Source organism: Paroedura picta, chromosome 3 (assembly GCF_049243985.1).
Source record: "Paroedura picta isolate Pp20150507F chromosome 3, Ppicta_v3.0, whole genome shotgun sequence".
Classification (NCBI taxonomy): domain Eukaryota; kingdom Metazoa; phylum Chordata; class Lepidosauria; order Squamata; family Gekkonidae; genus Paroedura; species Paroedura picta.
This window is the reverse complement of record NC_135371.1, coordinates 175,372,778-175,395,803: the sequence shown is the minus strand read 5'-3', so window position 1 is coordinate 175,395,803 and position 23,026 is coordinate 175,372,778. Positions and strand designations below refer to the sequence as shown.

Below are 23,026 nucleotides of genomic sequence, written 5' to 3'. Positions count from 1 at the left end.
TTATGTTAAGCCTTTTACAAAACAAAACAAAACAAAATTACAATAAATGATTCAATAAATAGAAAAAAATTACAAAATTACAGGAATTTCTGCTTTAATACAGGAAATCAAAGAAATAGCCCTCCCCGTCCCAACCCCGCAAAAAAAAAAAAAAACCCTTTTTAAACTAACTTGCCTAGCTGGCTCCCAAAGTGGAGCTGTGCAACACACCGACGTCTCCACCGACACGACGGGCCGTGGCCAGGACGCGGCCTCTGCCCCAGGCGCACACGCAGGGATCCCCAGCGGACCCGCTGCCTCTTCATATATATATTAACTTTTTAAAACATCATCTGGTCTTCACAATAAACTAATTAGTAGCATGAGCTTCTTGTGGTTTGTTCCTGAGTTGACTGGATCCAGCAGAAAAAAAAGCGGGATTTTGGAGCGGAGTCTTGTGGGAACGAAAAGTCCTTTGCGCACGCCACTAGTGGCCACTTATGAAGCCCTCCCCCTTCCTCCAGGGGTGAAGCCGTCCTCCCCAACCTCCACCCCACCCAGCAGGGCCAGCCTGACTGCACCCGCAACCTGGGCAGGGGCTTAGGAACGCCCAACTGGGGCCCGCCAGGCGCTCTCGCAATACCAAAAGGTAATGCTGTGCAGGTGCTGTGCGCTCGGACACACCTTGCCCCTGACCCACGGGAAGATGCTTGAGGTATGAGCCGTCTCTACATCCGTCCGCAGCTGTGCCGGAGGAGGCAGAAGACGGGAGTCCTTCAATTGTAGGAGTCTGAGGGGCAGTGACGAAAAAACGCAGGCAGAGAGGGGGAACTACCGCCCCTCCGACGTCCCCTGCCCTTCTCGCAGGCGGGATCTGGAGCCAGTCTGTGATCTGTGAGCACCGCCAAGGGAAAGCTGGAAGTCTAGCTGGGAGGGGGGAGCCGGGAGACACATGCGGGAGAACCGGCGAGGGGAGGGTGTTTCCCGACTGCTCCGTCAGAATGGAAGAGCGGCTGAGCGACAGGAGAAGCCAGTGGACCTGGAGAGGTACCGGCCGTTACGTGGCTTCACAGGGAGCAGAGGGGCTTCGGGAGCACGAACGAGCCAAGACCGACACCCGGGACTGAAGTTCTTTGGATCTGCTCCGAAGGTACCAGAAAGAGACGGAAGGCTCTCGATTTGGGCACTGGCTCTTTTCAAGAACCGCGACAGGCAATCTCCCGTTCCCCCAATATAAATCTCCTTTGCCATGGTGCTGCTCTGCTGTGCCAGTCCGTCCACAGGCTGAGCAGCGAGGGCCCCCCTGGTCCTTTCCGCGGGGAGGGTCTGTTAACTATCAGTGCAAAGAGGGGGTGGGACAGGCCCCCTCAGTCTCATGGCTCCCTTCTGAATGCCCATTCTTGAGACTCCAGACCTTGCAAAAAATGAGGAGGGGAGGGGGAGGGCATGGTGAACTCGGGGCCGAGACTGCTACTCTGTCCCGCTTTCACCGAGTCCGAAACGTGACACTGGAACAGCAGCTGTGAAATCCCACCGGACCGGATCTCACACGATCTGCGAGAACCGGACCGGATCCGAACCGTCTTCCTGCTGTTGTCCTGAGAGTTAATACTGAAATCGGCATCTCCTACGACCAAAGAGCTGACCTGGGTCCTTCTTAGTGATGCGAAAGGGCCGGGGGAAGGGGAGTCAACTGTCGACATGGCCAGCCCGGGGGCTACGGGGAAGTCCCTCCCACCCCCCTCCCCAACTGAAGGGCAGAAGCATCTGCTCGGTTGTGCCATCTTGGGACACCTCCATGGACAGTCGGGGAGACCCTCCTGCTCACCTGCCCCCTTCCCCCACGCCCGTCCCCTTCTATCCCCCAGGAAAACCCGTCTTTCCTCCGAGCCCTCCAAGCCAAAGTGCTTCACTCCGAGGCAGAGTGATCCATCTGCCCGCCTCCCTGGCCCGGCCCCCCCCCCGGCGTGCCGGGCCCGCTAGCCGAAGCGCTCCCGCACGAGCAGCATGAGCTTCTTCTTCCCCTTGTAGGTCTGCTTGAGGTTGTCGAGGAACTGGCCGAAGCGGAGGTGCCCATCGTGGGCCAGCAGGAAGGTCTCGCGGGCTTTCCCCAGGAACTCAATGAATTCCCCGTAGTGCCGGGGGCTGATGTGGGTGAGGCGCGAGTGGGTGGTGCTGATGTAGGCGGCCATGGCGGCCTCCAGCAGCTGGCAGAGGGGGGCCTTGTCCACCGCGAAGAGCTTCCCCCCGGCGCCCCCCGCCCCCCGGCGCCCCGCCCCCAGTGAGGCCAGGCCTGGGGGCGGCAGGCTCCAGCGGTGCAAGATGTCGGAGAGCATGGGGGCGCACTGCACGCTCTTGATGACCAGGGGGACGATGGCGGCCAGCTCGCTCTTGCCCAGGGACTGGCTGAGGGAGCAGGCCCAGAGGACGTCGTTGAGGGCCGGGTGGGTGTCCTGGTTGAAGGCGATGCTGAGCTGGGAGAAGGCCAGGGTGGCCAGCTTGTAGGCCCGCAGCGGCAGCCCCCGGTGCTCCATGTAGCGGGCCACGGTGAAGAGGTGGGAGTGGCCCATGCCGGCAGAGGCCGCAGAGTCCAGCACGATCTGGTAGGCCGCCTCGAAGGCGGCGTGGTTCTTCTCGCAGAGCGTCAGGGCCGGCAGGGCGCAGTTCTGGGGGTCCTTCATGGCGCACTGCAAAGCCAGCGTCCGGGCGCAGCCGCAGAGCTCGTCCCGCTGCCCCGCGCTCAGGCTCAGCCTCAGCAGCGTGGCGTGCGTGGTGCCCGTCACGGCCACAATGGTGGTCGCCTCGATGGGGGTGAAGAGGGTGTACCAGTTCTGCATGATGTTCATCAGGGCCTGGACACCTGGAGGGCGGACAGACGGAGAGAAGCAAAGACTGAGAGGGGGGTGAGGCTCGGAGGTCAGGAAAAGGGGAGCGAACGCGGGAGGGGCTGCCACTGCGTACTAAGAGGGCACCCACACACTAACAGAGGTCGTGATCCACCAAGCTCTCTGGGGCAGATTTCCCTGCAATGAACAGGAGTTGCACATGAGTATTCTTGTTCTTGCAAACTTAAAAGGACTCCAGGGAATGGTAGAGGACAGGAAGGCCTGGAGGATCATTGTCCATGGGGTCGCGATGGGTCGGACACGACTTCGCACATAACAACAACAACAAATTCTTGTTCTACAAGGAGAACATCCCTGTCCGATGCAGCCTCCCAACTCCATCTCTCAACCCCAGGGGTTCCCAGCGTGGTGCCCGACGAATGCTTTCAGAATTTTTAAAACACTGTGTGACTGAAGGTAAACTGAGGCAGCCATTTTCTGCCTGGCTCCACCTCCTTTGGCAGCCATTTTCTGCTTGTATTCTTCGCACTGTGTCATCTGAAAGCTCAGAAAGATCCCTCCTCTCCGGGCGCTTGTCTTAAGTGATCTGATCTGAGGCAACATTATCTCTGTCCAGAGAGTTGGGGTTTCCAGCGGCCTACGATATCCCCCTCCCCTCCTCCATTTTCACAAAACAAGAGCCCTGCAAGGTGGGCCACGATGAGAGTTTGTGACATGCCAAAGGTCTCCCGGCCAGCTTCTGCCGCTGAGGGGAGATTTCCAGCCCATGCCACTCAGGGTCCCATTATTAAGATTATTAAGTTGATAATAATTTATACACAGCCCTGCCAAGGAAGCCGGCTCAGGACAGGGTACAACAATTCAAAAGAAATTCCATCTAAACATCCGGAACAAGTTCCTGACAGTCAGAGCGGTTCCTCAGTGGAACAGGCTTCCTCGGGAGGTGGTCGGTTCCCCATCTTTGGAAATGCTTAAACAGAGGCTGGAGAGCCGTCTGACAGAGAGGCTGATTCTGTGAAGGCTCAAGGGGGTGGCAGGTGACAGTGGGTGAGCGAGAGGGTTGGGAGTGTCCTGCATTGTGCAGGGGGTTGGACTAGATGACCCAGGAGGTCCCTTCCAACTCTAGGATTCTATGATTCAATGAAAAGGAAGTTAAAGGAAATCGAAAATTAAAACTAGTCCGCTGTTCTCTCTGCTACATCCCACTGGTACAGGAGTTGGTCTTCTTCGCGGTCTTTTTCGGCCCCCCTCCCCGCCTTCTTCTGCAGTGGGGTTGGAGGGGAACTGCAGAGGGCTCTAACCCGGGCAGCTTTTACAAGCCAATGCAAACCGTCCTGTTCCGGAGGGCAACTAGGAAGGCAGAGACTCTCCTGGCAGCGGGGTGATTGGGGAGGCGACTTTAATACCGCAAGAGGTCATTCAACCGGCTCAGCCCACGTTTGTCCTGTCGCTTCCACTCTCCGCCTTTTGCCGGGGCAGTCACCCCTGGAGGGAGGCTGGCACCCACTCACCGATCTCCGTGGCACAGCTGACCAACCAGCGGACCATCTCTCTGCGGCGCCAGGTCATGGTGTTGAGCGTCATTCGCATCACCTGCAGGGGAAACAGCGGGGAATCGGACAGATTTCGAGGCAGCCCGAAGGCCAAGCAAACCCCAGGGGCTGCACACTGCACAACTCTCTCCCCCCCCACACACAATGCCTCAGCTGATGTGCAGATGCATGGCACCCCCAGGTGGCTGCTGGTACCCGAATTCCAGAGCATCATCTGCAGGATTCTAGCAGCGCTCCGTCAAAAAAGGAAAAGAGAATATCTGGAACCCAATGTTCTAGCAGCGGGCAGATCAGCAGTCACGGAACAGGGAGACCCTTTGGGCTTCTGCCGAAACATTCCCTCCCTCACATCCTGAGAGGCAGGACCTTGGACGGGCTGCAAGGGGGCAGAGGTGGAGGGACTCTTCTCATTACAACCGTGGTGACACCAAACTGGGAGAAGCAGCAAACACCCCAGAAGACAGACAGAGAGTCCGACGAGATCTGAACACCCAGGAAAAGGGGGGCCAATGGGAACCAGCTGCAATTCAGTAAGGAGAAGTGTAGAGTTCTGCTTCTGGGTCACAAAAATGAGAAGCCTGCATACTGGAGGGGAGATAGACTTCTGGGGTGCAGTGTGTGCAAATGGGGTCTTGGAGTACTTGTGGACTGCGGGCTAAATAGTTACTTGTACGTTTAATTCTTCTACTGTTCCATATTGCTTGTTGATTTGTATTGTTCTGTTTTATGTGAACCGCCCTGAGCCTTCGGGGAGCGCGGTATGCAAATATAATTAATATATAAAATAAATCAAGGTCAGACTGAGAGCGGCTCTCCGGGGTCTCAGGCAGAGAAAGGTCTTTCACGTCACCCATCACCATGTCCTTTTGAATGGAGATGCCGGGGATTGAACCTGGGACCTTCTGCCTGCCAAGCAGAGGCTCTGCCACTGAGCCAGGGTCTCAGGCCAAGGTCTTTCCCATCCCCTCCTGCCTGGTCCTTCTAACTGCAGATGCCAGGGATTGAACCTGGGACCTCCTGCCTGCCAAGCAGAGGCTCTGCCCCTGAGCCAGGGTCTCAGGCCAAGGTCTTTCCCATCCCCTCCTGCCTGGTCCTTCTAACTGCAGATGCCAGGGATTGAACCTGGGACCTCCTGCCTGCCAAGCAGAGGCTCTGCCCCTGAGCCAGGGTCTCAGGCCAAGGTCTTTCCCATCCCCTCCTGCCTGGTCCTTTTCACTGGAGATGCCGGGGATTGAACCTGGGACCTTCTGCCTGCCAAGCAGAGGCTCTGCCACTGAGCCAGGGTCTCAGGCCAAGGTCTTTCCCATCCCCTCCTGCCTGGTCCTTCTAACTGGAGATGCCGGGGATTGAACCTGGGACCTTCTGCCTGCCAAGCAGAGGCTCTGCCACTGAGCCAGGGTCTCAGGTCAAGGTCTTTCCCCTCCCCTCCTGCCTGGTCCTTTTCACTGGAGATGCCGGGGATTGAACCTGGGACCTTCTGCCTGCCAAGCAGAGGCTCTGCCACTGAGCCAGGGTCTCAGGCCAAGGTCTTTCCCATCCCCTCCTGCCTGGTCCTTTTCACTGGAGATGCCGGGGATTGAACCTGGGACCTTCTGCCTGCCAAGCAGAGGCTCTGCCACTGAGCCAGGGTCTCAGGCCAAGGTCTTTCCCATCCCCTCCTGCCTGGTCCTTTTCAATGGAGATGCCGGGGATTGAACCTGGGACCTTCTGCCTGCCAAGCAGAGGCTCTGTCACTGAGCCAGGGTCTCAGGCCAAGGTCTTTCCCATCCCCTCCTGCCTGGTCCATTTCACTGGAGATGCCGGGGATTGAACCTGGGACCTTCTGCCTGCCAAGCAGAGGCTCTGCCACTGAGCCAGGGTCTCAGGCCAAGGTCTTTCCCATCCCCTCCTGCCTGGTCCTTCTAACTGGAGATGCCGGGGATTGAACCTGGGACCTTCTGCCTGCCAAGCAGAGGCTCTGCCACTGAGCCAGGGTCTCAGGTCAAGGTCTTTCCCCTCCCCTCCTGCCTGGTCCTTTTCACTGGAGATGCCGGGGATTGAACCTGGGACCTTCTGCCTGCCAAGCAGAGGCTCTGTCACTGAGCCAGGGTCTCAGGCCAAGGTCTTTCCCATCCCCTCCTGCCTGGTCCTTTTCACTGGAGATGCCGGGGATTGAACCTGGGACCTTCTGCCTGCCAAGCAGAGGCTCTGCCACTGAGCCAGGGTCTCAGGCCAAGGTCTTTCCCATCCCCTCCTGCCTGGTCCTTCTAACTGGAGATGCCAGGGATTGAACCTGGGACCTCCTGCCTGCCAAGCAGAGGCTCTGCCACTGAGCCAGGGTCTCAGGCCAAGGTCTTTCCCATCCCCTCCTGCCTGGTCCTTCTAACTGGAGATGCCAGGGATTGAACCTGGGACCTCCTGCCTGCCAAGCAGAGGCTCTGCCACTGAGCCAGGGTCTCAGGCCAAGGTCTTTCCCATCCCCTCCTGCCTGGTCCTTCTAACTGGAGATGCCAGGGATTGAACCTGGGACCTCCTGCCTGCCAAGCAGAGGCTCTGCCACTGAGCCAGGGTCTCAGGCCAAGGTCTTCCCCATCCCCTCCTGCCTGGTCCTTCTAACTGGAGATGCCGGGGATTGAACCTGGGGCCTTCTGCCTGCCAAGCAGAGGCTCTGCCACTGAGCCAGGGTCTGAGGTGAAGGTCTTTCCCCTCCCCTCCTGCCTGGTCCTTCTAACTGGAGATGCTGCTGGGGATTGAACCTGGGACCTCCTGCCTGCCAAGCAGAGGCTCTGCCACTGAGCCAGGGTCTCAGGCCAAGGCCTTTCCCATCCCCTCCTGCCTGGTCCTTCTAACTGGAGATGCCGGGGATTGAACCTGGGACCTTCTGCCTGCCAAGCAGAGGCTCTGTCACTGAGCCAGGGTCTCAGGCCAAGGCCTTTCCCATCCCCTCCTGCCTGGTCCTTCTAACTGGAGATGCCGGGGATTGAACCTGGGGCCTTCTGCCTGCCAAGCAGAGGCTCTGCCACTGAGCCAGGGTCTGAGGTGAAGGTCTTTCCCCTCCCCTCCTGCCTGGTCCTTCTAACTGGAGATGCTGCTGGGGATTGAACCTGGGACCTCCTGCCTGCCAAGCAGAGGCTCTGCCACTGAGCCAGGGTCTCAGGCCAAGGCCTTTCCCATCCCCTCCTGCCTGGTCCTTCTAACTGGAGATGCCGGGGATTGAACCTGGGACCTTCTGCCTGCCAAGCAGAGGCTCTGTCACTGAGCCAGGGTCTCAGGCCAAGGTCTCTCCCCTGGTCCTTCTAACTGCAGATGCCAGGGATTGAACCTGGGACCTTCTGCCTGCCAAGCAGAGGCTCTGCCGCTGAGCCAGGGTCTCAGGCCAAGGTCTTTCCCATCCCCTCCTGCCTGGTCCTTCTAACTGCAGATGCCGGGGATTGAACCTGGGACCTTCTGCCTGCCAAGCAGAGGCTCTGCCGCTGAGCCAGGGTCTCAGGCCAAGGTCTTTCCCATCCCCTCCTGCCTGGTCCTTCTAACTGCAGATGCCGGGGATTGAACCTGGGACCTCCTGCCTGCCAAGCAGAGGCTCTGCCACTGAGCCAGGGTCTCAGGCCAAGGTCTTTCCCATCCCCTCCTGCCTGGTCCTTTTAACTGGAGATGCCGGGGATTGAACCTGGGACCTCCTGCCTGCCAAGCAGAGGCTCTGCCACTGAGCCAGGGTCTCAGACCAAGGTCTTTCCCATCCTCTCCTTCCTGGTCCTTCAAACTGGAGATGCTGTGGGGGATTGAACCTGGGACCTTCTGCCTGCCAAGCAGAGGCTCTGCCGCTGAGCCAGGGTCTCAGGCCAAGGTCTCTCCCATCCCCTCCTGCCTGGTCCTTCTAACTGGAGATGCCGGGGATTGAACCTGGGACCTTCTGCCTGCCAAGCAGAGGCTCTGCCGCTGAGCCAGGGTCTCAGGCCAAGGTCTTTCCCATCCCCTCCTGCCTGGTCCTTCTAACTGCAGATGCCGGGGATTGAACCTGGGACCTCCTGCCTGCCAAGCAGAGGCTCTGCCACTGAGCCAGGGTCTCAGGCCAAGGTCTTTCCCATCCCCTCCTGCCTGGTCCTTTTAACTGGAGATGCCGGGGATTGAACCTGGGACCTCCTGCCTGCCAAGCAGAGGCTCTGCCACTGAGCCAGGGTCTCAGACCAAGGTCTTTCCCATCCTCTCCTTCCTGGTCCTTCAAACTGGAGATGCTGTGGGGGATTGAACCTGGGACCTTCTGCCTGCCAAGCAGAGGCTCTGCCCCTGAGCCAGGGTCTCAGGCCAAGGTCTTTCCCATCCCCTCCTGCCTGGTCCTTCCAACTGGAGATGCCGGGGATTGGACCTGGGACCTTCTGCCTGCCAAGCAGAGGCTCTGCCCCTGAGCCAGGGTCTCAGGCCAAGGTCTTTCCCATCCCCTCCTGCCTGGTCCTTCCAACTGGAGATGCTGGGGATTGAACCTGGGACCTTCTGCCTGCCAAGCAGAGGCTCTGCCCCTGAGTCAGGGTCTCAGGCCAAGGTCTTTCCCATCCCCTCCTGCCTGGTCCTTCCAACTGGAGATGCCGGGGATTGAACCTGGGACCTTCTGCCTGCCAAGCAGAGGCTCTGCCCCTGAGCCAGGGTCTCAGGCCAAGGTCTTCCCCATCCCCTCCTGCCTGGTCCTTCTAACTGGAGATGCCGGGGATTGAACCTGGGACCTTCTGCCTGCCAAGCAGAGGCTCTGCCACTGAGCCAGGGTCTCAGGCCAAGGTCTTTCCCATCCCCTCCTGCCTGGTCCTTTTAACTGGAGATGCCAGGGATTGAACCTGGGATCTTCTGCCTGCCAAGCAGAGGCTCTGCCCCTGAGCCAGGGTCTCAGGCCAAGGTCTTTCCTCTCCCAGTCCTCCTCACCTGTAAGCCAAGCTCCAGGGAAATGTTGAGCAGGGTGGTGTCGGGAGGAGAGTTGGCGGGCGTGGCTGTCTTGCAGGCGTCCTGGGCCAGCTTGAAGAGCAAGGCGGGAGAGTGGATGTTCTGCTGGATCGAGCCCAGGACCATCCGCAGCCAGCTGGGGTCGCCTGGAGGGAAGGAGGAGGGAGGAAGGAGTCAGGCAGTGGGCGGACCTCGTGTCCTCCTTGTTGCTGTCAGGCTTCCTGCCTCTGTTTGTCCTGGATGGCCCAGGCGAGGCCAATTTTGCCGGATTTAGGAAGCTAAGCAGGGATGCCCCTGGTCGGGACTCGGATGGGAGACCACCAAAGAGGACTGGGGTCGCTATGCAGACTAGCCAGGGTCAGCCCTGCTTATCTCCTGAGACCTGACGGGGTGAGGCTTTCCTGAGCTGCAAACTCCAATCTGACCAGGCCTGTTTCCCCTCCTCCTCCTCCCCCCCCCCGCCCTCCAGAAGGGGGGCCTTGTGGCACAGAACTCCCAAGAGTCCAGCTTGCGGAACCTGCCGACCCCTACCTTTGGCGGCCGTCAACATGGCCGAGGCCAGCTCGCACTGCCTCGTCTCCAGGTGGCCCAGGGTGAACCATCGGGGGAAGCGGTTGGCCATCATGGAGTCCAGCGGGTTCTGGTGCAGCAGGTCGCTGGTGGGCAACACCGTCTCCAGGACAGGCAGCCTGCGGGAGCGGAGAAGGGCGCTGGGAGTTACGGCACGGCTCAGTCCGGAAAGGGGGAAAACCCCCCCAGCTAGCAGATCCCACCTGGACAGAGCAGATTTTCAGCCAAGAAGGAAGGAAGAGAGCCAGTCGGCATCTGGATAGGCTGGGAAACTCCATCTCCGTTACTGGCTGGTGCTTGACCCTGGGCTGTGCAAGGGGACAGCCTTATCTGCAAAGCCCAGTTCGGTTCCGCTCACTGCTACAGGCCAGGTGTGAGATGGCCTGCTGCATCTCAGCGGCTGGGACAGCCCGGTCAATGATGGATTGAGATATGTGTGAGATGCTTCATTTTAGCTGCGCATCTCATCCAGAGGCCTCGCCTGTGTGTGTTCGAGACCGAACGGATGGGAGCTCAGCCTGCTAAGGCTAGAAGTTTGATCACAGCTTGTTATTTGTATCCCACCTTTCCCAGGTCACCTCAGGGTTTTAAAACAACCAATACAGAAATTTAGTAGAAGCAGAAGAGATGGTTCTTATAATCTGCTTTTGACTGCCCAAAGGAGTCACCAAGCAGCTGACTATCACATTTCCTTCCTCTCCCCACCACAGACACCCTGTGAGGTGGGTGAGGCTGAGAGAGCCCTGAGATTACTGAAGAAGAGGAAGAGTTGGTTCTTATATGCCGCTTTTCTTTACCCGAAGGAGTCTCAAAGCGGCTTCCAGTCACCTTCCCTTTCCTCTCCCCACAACAGACTCTCTGTGAGGGAGGGGAGCCTGAGAGAGCCCTGAGATTACTGAAGAAGAAGAGTTGGTTGTTATATGCTGCTTTTCTCTACCCGAAGGAGTCACAAAGAGGCTTACAGTCGCCTTCCCTTCCTCTCCCCACAACAGACACCCTGTGGGCGGATGTGTCCTCCAGCAGGGAGCCCAGGGTTTTGCTGGTGTCATTTCCTGGCCTCAAAATCTCCTTAGTAAGCAACAACGGCAAAAAATTATGGAGAGAACAGTGCACGGAGCAACGAAAACACGGACCTGTGTTGGTTCTATGCCTTAAACAAGAAATAAAGTTCATGCAGAGAAACATGAGGACCATCTCTTCTTTTATTACACGGTTTCTGTTGCTCAAAATCAAACCCAGACCCTGCATATAACTTCCTTGGGATTTCCACAAACCGAGTGTTCCTGCCCTGAGCCCCAAAGAACCTCATAAAGGGGAGCTGACCGTTCGGTCAAAGGGCCCTCTCCAGTTAGGTGGGATGGTCAGAAACGGAAGGTGTGTACACCTGGCCAGGTCAGCTGGGCTGGATCCCGGCCCCTCGGGCTGGGCGGGGCGTTTACGTACCTCATGGCTCGCAGTGCCAGGCGGTAGGCCAGCTCGGGGTCGTAGGGCAGCAGGGCGGTGAAGAGGTAGCGGGCAAACGTGTGCATGGGCACGCTCTCACGGAAGACGACCTCCCCGAAGCCACTGAAGGGCCCCCCTGGGAAGGAGAGCAGAGCGGTCGATGGAAGGCCGGCCCCACGTTCTGGCCCCGTTCAAAGCCCCCCACCTGAGAGATCAATGCTGAGGGAGGGCAGTGGCGGGGGAAGCAGAAGATGAGCCCATCGGACTCGCCCTTTCCTCCCTGTACGGCCGGCCTGGATGGCCCAGGCTAGCCTGACCTCGCCAGATCTCAGAAGCTAAGCTGGGTCAGTCCAAGGTTGCTACGCAGAGGCAGGCCATGGCAGACCACCTCTTGCCTTGACCTGGATGGCCCAGGAGAGCTGAGTCTGATCAGGTTTCAGGAGCTAACCAGAATTATCCTTGCTTTGCGCAGGGACAGGAGACCACCCAGGAATCCAGGGTTGCTTCGCAGAGGCAGGGAAGGGCCAACTGCCCCCGGATGTCTCTTGCCCTGAAAACCCAATGGGGTGGCCAATTTGACTTGCTGGCATTTTCCATCAATTTTCCTGTATGGCCCCTTCCAACTCTATGATTCTGTGATTCTGTGATTCTATGATCCTGCGTTGAGCAGGGGGTTGGACTAGATGGCCTGTATGGCCCCTTCCAACTCTATGATTCTGTGATTCTGTGATTCTATGATCCTGCGTTGAGCAGGGGGTTGGACTAGATGGCCTGTATGGCCCCTTCCAACTCTATGATTCTGTGATTCTGTGATTCTATGATCCTGTGTTGAGCAGGGGGTTGGACTAGATGGCCTGTATGGCCCCTTCCAACTCTATGATTCTGTGATTCTGTGATTCTATGATCCTGCGTTGAGCAGGGGGTTGGACTAGATGGCCTGTATGGCCCCTTCCAACTCTATGATTCTCTGATTCCACACATACCTTGGCAGCCCAAGAGCAGAGCCCCTCCCTGCCGGCCCCACACGAGCCCGCCGCTGCCTCAGAGGCACAACAGTGAGCAGCCCCTTCTCCGTGGCCCCCCACGAGCCCTGCCCACTCACCATCCAGGAGGAGGACGGCCTGCTTGCGGAGCACGGGGACCAGCCGCTCGTCCAGCTCCATCTCCTCCAGCGTCCCGATGAGGTGCTCCTCGCTGCGCACCACCTTGTCCTGGGCGTACAGCCCCTCCGGCATGGACCGCTGCTGCCCCAGACCCAGCAGGGCCACCTCGAGAGCCAGCATGAAGTACGACTCGCCGGGGCTGGAGGGCACCGGGACGTGCAGGTACAGCGCCTTCTTCGGCTCCGCCGCCGAGTCTGCGGGGCGGGACAGGCGTGGGGAGGAAGCGTTAAAGGAACGTCGGGGGAGGACCTGCAGCCTCCTGCCCTGGAGCCTCCACCGCAACCCCCCCTCCCCCACCAGGCCGGCCCCTCAGAGGGGGGCATCGTGTGAGCCTCTTGGGGCGTGCAGAAGCCCTGGGTCTTAGGCCCGTTCTTTCTGCAGACCTCTAGCCGCAAAGAAGTTACCTGCACAAAGGGCCAGTCCCTCGTCCTCCGTCCGGCAGGCCTCCAGGAAGGTGCGGCAGAGGCAGCCGATGGGGTCCAGGGGGTGTCCCACCCAGCCCTCCAGGTTGGTGATGCTGGTCGTGCCCTTGTGGAGCAGCTCTGGGGGGCAGGAAGGAAGGAGCGGTCAGCAGCCAGAATAAAACAGTAAAACAACACAGCCCGTACAATCCCATTCAAACATGTCAGCGTCAGTCACAATATCAAAATAACTTGGTATTCCGCCGGATCTTGATTTTCCGTGTTCAATATGGGACGCTCAGGACAGGGCGGGACCCCCAGAGATGCCGTGAGATCCTTGGAAGCCCTTCCGGTCTGATCCTTCTCCCACCCAGCTCTGCGTTTTCTGCTCAGACCGCGAACGGGGCTCCCGCTTTTGCTCCTTCCCAGACCTGCCACCCGAGAGTCTTACAGGGGCCACGCCCTGGACCGAAGCCAAGGCTGCTGGCATGCAAAGGCCAGGCTTCCCCCTGAGCTACGCCTGCCAGCTGTGAAATACCTGGAGTTTCTGTGGGTGGAGCCTGAGGAGGGCGGGGTCAGGGAGAGGGGGGACTATAGAGTCCACCTTCCAAACATGGGATGATGCAACCAAATGGACAGGAGGAATATCCCAAAAGGGGCACCAGAGATGTGTGATTTGCATATTTCGCTTCGGAACTTGCTGTTTTTTTTTTCTTCAAACAATCTCCTCCCGTGCCCTGATTGGCTGATTTGATGACTTCCTGCTCCCCTGAACGCACTTCCTCCCTGCTTACCTCCAGAACAGAAAGAATGAACACAACAGAACAGCTAGACAGGTAGTGAGGACTCCCTCCCCCTTCTTTCTTTATTACTATTATTAATCAGATTTATAAACTAAGTTGTTTCTCCCCCCTAATAAAACCCTCCTATTCTTTTAAGTGGCTTGGTGCTCCACCCTCTTGCATATTTAAGAGCCAGCTCGGGGCAGTGGCTAAGAGCAGCAGCGTCTAATCTGGCAAGCCAGGTTTAATTCCACACGCCTCTGCATGCAGCCCGCTGGGTGACCATGAGATAGTCACAGCCCTGTTAGAAGCTGTTCTCCCAGAGCAGCCCTGGCAGGACTCCCTCAGCCTCAACCTACGTTGCAGGGTGGCTGTTGTGGGGAGATGAAAGAAAGGTGATTTTAAGCTGCTCCAAGACTCCTCCGTGCAGTGAAAAGTGGGGTATAAAAACTAACTCTTCCCCTTCTTAAATTCTACCAACACCGAAGCAGCCATTGTCTCCAGGGGAATCTATCCCAATCTCCCAGAGATGAGTTGTGATCCCAGGAGATCCCCAGTGACCACCTGGAGGTTGGCGACTGTAGCTCCAGCGCCACTCTAGCAGAGTTGAGCCTGGGGGCCCAGAAGCCCACCTTCCTCCCCTCGGGCCCTTTACCTTTCTTCTGCTGCTTGTAGCTCTCCAGCTGATGGCGCCGCTGCAGGCGCATGGCGTTGACGACGGCCACGGCCAGGCGCAAGGCCTCGCGGGGGTAGCCGTGGGAGCGCAGGGCGTCCACGCGGGCGCAGGCCATGGGGAAGGCGTCGCCCAGCCACAGCGGGTGGCCCTGGGGGTCGAAGCCCAGCTTGTCGCTTCCGCTCTTCAGGGACAGCCCGTAGCAGTCGCTGCTGAGGATCTTCTGCAGGTGGCCGTCCCCCCAGCACAGCTCCGCGGCCTTGATGGCCCGGCTGAAGACCGTCTGCCGGACGCTCGCTGCCGGGGACAAAACGGAGCAGCGCACGGACTGAGTCTTCCTCGGCTTACGGATCTGAGTCTTTGTGGCTCACAAAGAACAGCTGAAAAGTTCACAGCTCTTTGTCCCTGGGGATTAAGGTCACGGGGAGAGGCCCTCCTACAGTGGTCACGAAGGGGGGGGGGGCTTTTCGGGGGCAGCCCCACAACCAATTTATTTATTTTTACATTTATGCCCCGCCTTTTATGACAATGTCGCCCCGAGGCGGCTTACAGAATAAAATAATGAAACAATATGCCGTAAAATCCCATTTAAAACAGCAAGAACATAAAACCCAATGTCCCACAGTCATAAGAACAGTCATAAACAGAAGCCTTTCCTGGCATAATGAGCACTACAAGGAGGGAGATCCACAGTCATGCGATGGAGCTGCCTCCCCAGGGAGGAGCCCCTGCCCTCCCCCCCCCAGTACTGCTCCTCAGGAGGCGGCTGAAGCCACGTCTATTTAGGACTGAGTTTGGTTAAGCAGCGCTCTTGAGCTGTGATTGTAAATCGGGGGGCTTTACGTTTTAAAAAGGAGTTTCTGTGTCGGGAGCTGCCTCAGGTTCCCTGAGGAAGAAAGGAAGCTTATAGGCCAGGGGCAGTCAAACTGCGGCCCTCCAGATGTCCATGGACTACAATTCCCAGGAGCCCCTGCCAGCAAATGCTGGCAGGGGCTCCTGGGAATTGTAGTCCATGGACATCTGGAGGGCCGCAGTTTGACTACCCCTGCTATAGGCGTTCTGAGTAAGTCAACAGAACTAAAAGCCAGGAAATTACTCTTTCTTTCTCCAATGATCTGACGACCTGGGGCCCTTCCACACACATCAAATAACACTCTGCCAATCCACTTTCAATACTGTGTGAAACCGTCACTGAAGTAAAAGAAAGGGCAAAATTTAGCACGTGTGGAAGGGCTATTTGTAAGGCCTGTCCTGGTGGTCTCGGACAGAACCGGCCTTACAAATAATGCCCTCCGAAACCACCCCCAAATAGAAGAAGAGAAGAAGAAGAGTTGGTTCTTCTATGCCACTTTTCTCTACCAGAAGGAGGCTCAAAGCGGCTTACAGTCGCCTTCCCATTCCTCTCCCCACAACAGACACCCTGTGAGGTGGGTGAGGCTGAGAGAGCCCTGAGATTCCTGCTCGGTCAGAACAGCTTTATAAGGGCTGTGACAAGCCCAAGGTCACCCAGCTGGCTGCATGTGGGGAAGTGCAGAATCGAACCTGGCATGCCAGATTAGAAGTCCGCACTCCTAACCACTACACCAAACTGGCTCTTAGAAGCTTGTTGGGCACCAAGGAAAGTCCTGGTGGGTGTCATGGCACCCGCGGGCTCCCTTTTGGGGAACCGGGCTCTGCGTGATTAAAGTCAAGAAACGGCAGGCAAAGCCAAGACCCTTTCCTGGTGGAAGGGCGGCCGGAACCCGGCGTCCCTCTCCCCTACCTGGGCTGCGGTTCGGGTTGGGTTGCAAGGCGGTGCCGGTCCCGGTGCTGTCGCAGGAATAGTTGCCCTCCTCCAGCGGACAGACGTCCAGCTTGTTCCACTTCTTGAGCAGCTGCAGCCAGAGGGCCCGCTCCTCCCGCTTGCAGTGGGGGCTCAGGACCACGCACACCCACAGGGCCCCTGCGGCACAAAGCAGAAATCAGGCACGCCCTGCACCGGAAGCGCACGGAGACACCCTGACCCAAGACCCTTTGACAGGCCGGAGAGGGGCTTCCCGGATGCGTGGAGGGGCGTAAAATACGGATCAGCCTTCGAATATCTGAGATGGGTGGTCGGTGGTACGTAGGTCTGGGGTTTTACGACCCATCAAGAGTGATCACACGGATTGGAAAATGAAATTACTGGGTTTTTCAAAAATGGCTAGAATGCTCACAGCATTGTTTAAGGACACAGACCTAGAAAAGTATAAAAATCAACGGAGACCATTTTGGAATTATATGGGGAAAACATATATAAATTTGGAGTGGCAATCCTCAGCTGAGATTTAAATAGGAGGTTCAGAATTTGTTTGTTTGCATTTGTCTCAGTGTACAAAAATTATACAATATGTTGTATAAAGTGTTACCGGAAGTTTAACCATGTTATATTGGAAGACTACAAGATTTATGTTATTATGGAAATGTATTATTAATAAAATTACTAATACAAATTTTTTTAAAAAATTAAAAAAAAAAAAAGAATGATCACAGGGGAACAAGACCTAGAGTAGGCCTTCCTCGGAAATTCTCCCACAGGACATGGGTGGTGCATTTCTGAACGGCTGCTAATTGCCCTGACCTGGCTGGCCTGACCTTGACAGGTCTTGATAACAGAGCAGGGCCGGCCCTGGTCAGACCTTGGAGGAGAGGCCGCGAAAGAGCAGTTGGGGTGGCCACGCAGAGGCAAGCAAACCCACCACCAGATTGAGCTCTGCTCTGGCCTGGAGGGCCCGGGATAGCCTGATTTTCGCAGATGCCAGGAGCTAAGCAGGGACAGCCCCGGTTGGAAGGGAGACCCCCAAGGAAGGCCAGGTGGCTACGCAGAGGCAGGCAAGGGCCAGCCACCTCTGAACTTCTCTTGCACGGAAAACCTTGCAAGGTTGCTGTGAGCCAGCTACGACTCTACAGTCCTTTCCACCGCCAAATTCCCGCCCTGGGCTCTGGAAGGCCAGTGCTGCTTGCCCACAGTTGCTCAGGCTTCGAAATCTGGAGGGCAGGAAATTGCTGTTTTCAAAGCGGGGAGGCTGAATTCCGCCTGAGCATGCCACAGCCGCAGGCTTGCTTGGAGGAGAATACCCACCGAGCTCGTCCCAGAGCTGCCGGCACTTGTCCGTCATGCCGGCCCCTTGCTGCCTCCACAGGGCCAGGCGTGGGTCCTGCAGGAACTGCTCCGTCATCAGGATGAGCATTCGGGCCCCGTTGGAGTCCCGCATCCGGAGCATCTCCCGCACCTGGGGGGAGGAGGGCAAGTCAGGGGTGGAGAGGGCCGAGGTCTTCTCCCCCCAAAGCTGTCGACTCACAAGTCACTGAGAAGACCCCCCACCACCACCCAAGGACACCCCCCCCTCACTCTGCCTAAAATGATGCACAGGGTGGAGAGGAGGGACAAAGAGAACCTTTTCTTCCTCTCCCAAAATACTAGCATTTGAAGGCGTTTGAAGATGCTGAGGGCCGGGAGGTTCGGGATGGACAAAGGGAGACATTTCTTTACTTAATGAAGGGACATGTATGTGGCATGCAGTTCCAGTGGACAGATCCAGGTGGTCAGCCACGTTGGTCTGAAGCAGGGGTGGTCAAACTGCGGCCCTCCAGATGTCCGTGGACTACAATTCCCATGAGCCCCTGCCAGCATTCGCTGGCAGGGGCTCATGGGAATTGCAGTCCATGGACATCTGGAGGGCCGCAGTTTGACCACCCCTAGTCTGAAGTGATAGAATAAAGTTTGAGGCTTGAGGCAAATTTATGGGCAACAAGGTTTAGCATTTACACCCAGAATTTGAGTGGAGGTCAGGATGGCCACAAGCAGAGGTGGCTTGAAACAGGAGTTAGACAGATCCTTGGAGGAGAGATCAGTCAGGGGCTGCTAAGCACAGGGACCAAAGGGAACGTCCACAGCCAGAGGCACTAAGTTTCTGGATCCCAGCACCAGGAGACAACATCAGGGGAAGGCCTTGGCCTCTATGCTGTTGCTGGCCCTCCAGACGAACTGGTTGGTCACTGTGTGAGAAGACGGGGGGCTGGACTAGATGGACCCTCCCTGGTCTGACCCAGCAGGGCTCTTCTGAGGTTCTTAGGAAGGCCTCGGCCTCCCTGCCCTGTGGCTGGCCCTGCAGAGGAACTGGCTGGCCCCTGGGGGAGACAAGATGCAGGGGTGGGTGGACCTCTGATCTGTCCCAGCAGGGCTCTTCTGACCAGAACCCCAAAAGGAGCGAGTCTTTTTACCTTGTTGAACATGGACTGCAGCTGCTTGCTTGCCCCGTAGTAGCCGCCGTTGGAGAGAAGCTGCTTCACTTGCTCTTGGATCTGCTCCTCGTCCAAATGCCAGCAGTTCGCATCCTCGATGCCGGCCCCGGCTGTAGGGTCTGGAGCACCTGGACCAGGACAACCAAAGCGTCAGTCATCGAGGCCGGGAGCCGATGCAGGCCCCGGTGGGAACTGAAGAGGCCTCTAAAATTACCCGCTTGTCCAGAAAATACAAGGAAGCATATCGCAGCTGAGCCAGATTCTTTAGACCAGGGTTAGTCAAACTGCGGCCCTCCAGATGTCCATGGACTACAATTCCCATGAGCCCCTGCCAGCAAACGCTGGCAGGGGCTCATGGGAATTGTAGTCCATGGACCTCTGGAGGGCCGCAGTTTGACCACCCCTGCTTCAGACCAACATGGCTGAGCTCTCAAGGTTCTCCAGGGCTTGTAAAATGGCGCTCTTCTACCAGGCGTATGGCCGAGGCCAGGGCGGGCCCGAAATATACTACGCCTCCCTTCTTCCCCTATTATAGGCTCCTTCCCCTCCAACTGCCACCAATAAAGGTATTCTGATTCTGATTCTGCCACCAAATAAGCTGTAAAATTGCCAGGAAGGTTCTGGCAGCCCAAGTCAGAGCACTTATAAATACAATTTATAAATTAAAATTGCTTTGTTTTACTATATTTTGCTGAGTTACAGTTTGAAATGTTTACATTACGGCTGTAAACTGCCTCGAGCCCCCTCTGTGGGGAGGGTGCCGCCAAGACATTCAATTAAATTATAAACAAACAAACAAGCTCCGTTTGTAACCCCGAGAGCCGTTCCTCCAGCTTTCGTCTCTCTCTGGGTCCCCCCTCAATCCCTCTGCGGGAAAGGGAGAAGCAGGGTGTGCAAAGGACACCCACAGGCCGAGCCCCCTCTGCAGCTGCCCCCTGCCCTCCCGCCGGTGCCCCCGAGGGGGCCGTACCGTGCACGCGGTTGATCTCGGATCCGAGCAGCAGGATCTCGTCGGCCAGCCGCTGGGCCGTCGGCAGCACCTCCGTGTGGTGGGCGCTGATCAGGTACTGCACGAACTTCTGCAGCTGGTCCCGGTTCATCTGGGACAAGGTCTCCGAGATGGGCAGGCGCAGCTCCACCTGGCGGGCGTGGCGGATGCGGTGCAGGGAGAGCGCCACCACGTGGGCGCAGTAGAAGATGTCCCGGTTGTCGCAGGCGCAGCTCACCGACGTGATCTTGCAGCGGTCGAAGCTGATGGAGACGTGGTAGCTGTGCTCGGCCTCGGCGGGGCCCGGCGGCTCTGTCACGATGCCGCTCAGGTGGAAACCTGCGGGGGGCGGAGGGAGGGGAGAGAGACGGTGAGCCTGGGGCAAAACGGCTGCCCTTGAGACGCTTGGGGACCCAGCAGACCCGTGGGACAGCCTTGTCCCTTAGAACCCCCCCAAGAGCGCTGAGATTGTTACAACACCACCGGCTCAGGGTCCCCGGCCCGAAAGAGGCGACGTGGGCCTTGATTGAAACGGCCTTGGCCCCAGCCAAGTGGACTGAACTCCCGGGAGAGATCAAGGCCCTGCCAGACCTAAATTAGCTTCACAGGGCTCTTCTGCCGGACTTATGGTCGAGGTCCAAAATAACCTCCACCGCAGTAGCTGGTAAAAAGCAGAGACATCACCCTGCCAACAAAAGTGCTTCTAGTCAAGTGCGTCTAGTCTTCCCAGTTGCAATGTATGGCTGTAAAAGTTGGACCATAAGGAAGGCCGAGCATCAAAGAATTGAGGCTTTCGAACTCTGGTGCTGGAGAAGACTCTTGCGAGTCCCTTGGACTGCAAGGCGAACAAACCGGTCAGTCCTAGAGGAGATCAGCCCGGACTGCTCCTTAGAAGGCCAGATCCTGAAGATGAAACTCAAATACTTTGGCCACCTCATGAGAAGGAAGGACTCCCTGGAGAAGAGCCTCATGCTGGGAGCGATCGAGGGCAAAAGAAGAAGGGGACGACAGAGAATGAGGTGGCTGGATGGAGTCACTGAAGCAGTCGGTGCAAACTTAAATGGACTCTGGGGAATGGTAGAGGACAGGAAGGCCTGGAGGATCATTGTCCATGGGGTCGCGATGGGTCGGACACGACTTTGCAACTAACAACAACAACAGCAACAACAACGACAAGAACTGATGTGGAATAACCTGAACAATTCCCGTATTGTTTTATTGGTAGACCCATAATAAAACCATAAACCAATAAAATCAGCAATCCCCGTCAACCCTTCTGTGAACAATTCAAAACAACAAGATGGCGGTATAAAATCCAAAAATGCCCTCAATAACTTCACTATTCCTGCATCCAGCCACAAACATGGCCCAAGATGGTATGTACAGGTGGTCAGTCTTCCTGGCCTCGGATCTAATACTTGGCACTTTACATAGGGCAGGACCCTCAGATCCGAACTCCGGGCACCCCCCAGCCTCAATTAAATGCCTGGCGGAATAGCTCGGTCTTGTACCCTCTCTCTCTCACACACACACAAACACACACACACACACCCCTGCCTGGCTGAAGCAGAACCAGGCCTGCCCAGCCAACCTGTTCCATCCGCATGTAGGACACAGGTCGAAAACTGTCCCTTTTCCTGTGGGCCAAGTGCTCACGTGTCCACTGGCAGCCAGCGAAACTGTCCCCACGCCCCCACGTTGGGAGGTGTAGCCGAGGCTTCTGGCCCTGCCCTCAGACACAACACAGGCTTCACGTTCCTGGCGCCGGAGGGAGGGGCCTGCGGGCAAACAGGTGGCCACGAAGGAGCACAGAGTTCCCCCGACGCTTCCGTGGAGGGCTGCATCCACAAAGCGGGCGAGCTGCACGTGGCGAACGTGGGCGTCCTGGCCAAACCGGTCGGGCCCGCAGCCGCACCCCTCCCCGGGTACGTCACGGCCGACGACAAAGGAGGGATGCCCTGCCTGGGCTGCCAACCGGGCGATGCGGACCAGGGGCTGAGTCACCCGCCGCCGATAGTCCACGCCCGGCGACCTGCTCTTACCTCTCGGGCCGGGGAAGCTGCCAACGACGTGTGCGGCAGCCGCTATAAATAGAAGGAGGAACTTCCAGAGGGAAATGCGAGCCCCACAGCGGCCGGCCACGGCCCTGTGCCTCACCGCTGGGCAGGAGAGCGAACACGCCGTCCTGCTAAGTCATCCGATTTCTGACCCTGCCCAGGCAGGAAGTTGCAAATTCAAGCATGCGGCTCCAGGAGGGAAGGGACTGCCGCTTTTCCTTCTGTCGTCTCTGCTCCAGTCCAGGGGGCACTTTCAACGCAATTACAAGTTCTAAGGTTTAGTGGTGGCACGCAGAAGGGCCCGGGTTCAACGCCCCAGGCAAAAGGACCAGATCCTCTGATGACCGTGGAGAGCCGTAGCCGGCCCAACTACAGAGTACTGACTTTGATGGACCGAGGGGCTGCTTCCTAAGGCCCACCCCCTAAGGCTGTTTGAGGGGGAACAGATACAGGCGCCTGCCCCATCTATCCAGGTGTGCGCCAGAGCACGGGGGATGGAAGAGCCCCCAGGTCAGTCCCAATTCTCCAGTGGGTGTCCTGGCCTTTCTCCCAGGTGGAAGGGCAAGCAGCAGAGGTCGCCCAGGGCACATTGGCTGCAGAGGCCCTGATTCACAGGTGCTAAGAAGCCAGAAAAGGGATCTCCCTCGGCATTGTACGTCAGAGGGCCCGAAAAACAAACCAGCCGACTTCCCGGAGAGGCTTGTTAATGCAAAGTCACCGTTTTGTGCTCTTAGCAGAGGACTCATCGGCTGGGAAGGAGAGGGGAGGAAAGGAAAGGCGTGGGCAGGTCTCGCTCCGGGGGACGTCAGCGGGACAGGGTGACACAAACGCAATCCTCGGCTCGGCCGGGCGGGGCCATGCGACTGGCGTAAGGCCTAGGTGGATACGCGGCCAGTTTTGTTTGAACGAGGCTCACCTGGAAAGCACAGCCCCCGATCGTAATTGCAGGGAGGAGAAAGGTTTCCGAAAGGCGTGTGATGTCACAGCTACGAGGAGGAGAACCTCCCAACTAAGAGGCCCTGAGCAAATCTCTGTGAAGATGAGGGATCCACCGTGACCTGCCTGTGCACGCACGAGGGACAAATTAGGGGTGTCTTTTCTACGAACCTGCCCACATCTTCTAGGGAGGTTCCTTTCCTTGATCTGGATTTGTAAACCTGACGCTTTTTGTTCAGCTCATAACTTAAAACCTCGTCTCAGGCTGGATCCACAAAGGCCGCAGGATCAAATGGCAGAGTAGCCAGGAAAATGCCATTTTGAAATGCTTCCCCGGTAGCTAAAAAGAAGGAACCTGCCTCTTTAAGGGGCCCTGGCTCAGTGGCAGAGCCTCTGCTTAGCAGGCAGAAGGTCCCAGGTTCAATCCCCGGCAGGCAGGAGGTCCTTGGCAGGCAGGAGGTCCCAGG

At 57.5% G+C, this 23,026-nt stretch overlaps 1 protein-coding gene across 1 annotated transcript in view; it reads right to left on the bottom strand.

Moving 5' to 3' along the window:
- Nucleotides 1-16: 16 nt before the first annotated feature.
- The window catches only part of ZSWIM4 (zinc finger SWIM-type containing 4), a 41,618-nt gene continuing 18,608 nt past the window's right edge, over nucleotides 17-23,026 (bottom strand). The window contains exons 3-14 of the mRNA XM_077329805.1: nucleotides 19,549-19,905; nucleotides 18,558-18,706; nucleotides 17,416-17,566; nucleotides 16,078-16,257; nucleotides 14,298-14,612; nucleotides 12,864-13,001; nucleotides 12,399-12,653; nucleotides 11,297-11,432; nucleotides 9,815-9,972; nucleotides 9,266-9,429; nucleotides 4,337-4,418; nucleotides 17-2,839 (exon numbers count right to left, since the gene is read on the bottom strand). Of these exons, the coding sequence (XP_077185920.1) occupies nucleotides 1,959-2,839; nucleotides 4,337-4,418; nucleotides 9,266-9,429; nucleotides 9,815-9,972; nucleotides 11,297-11,432; nucleotides 12,399-12,653; nucleotides 12,864-13,001; nucleotides 14,298-14,612; nucleotides 16,078-16,257; nucleotides 17,416-17,566; nucleotides 18,558-18,706; nucleotides 19,549-19,905 (2,966 nt within the window). The 3' untranslated portion in view covers nucleotides 17-1,958. The remainder of the gene's footprint in view (nucleotides 2,840-4,336; nucleotides 4,419-9,265; nucleotides 9,430-9,814; nucleotides 9,973-11,296; nucleotides 11,433-12,398; nucleotides 12,654-12,863; nucleotides 13,002-14,297; nucleotides 14,613-16,077; nucleotides 16,258-17,415; nucleotides 17,567-18,557; nucleotides 18,707-19,548; nucleotides 19,906-23,026) is intronic.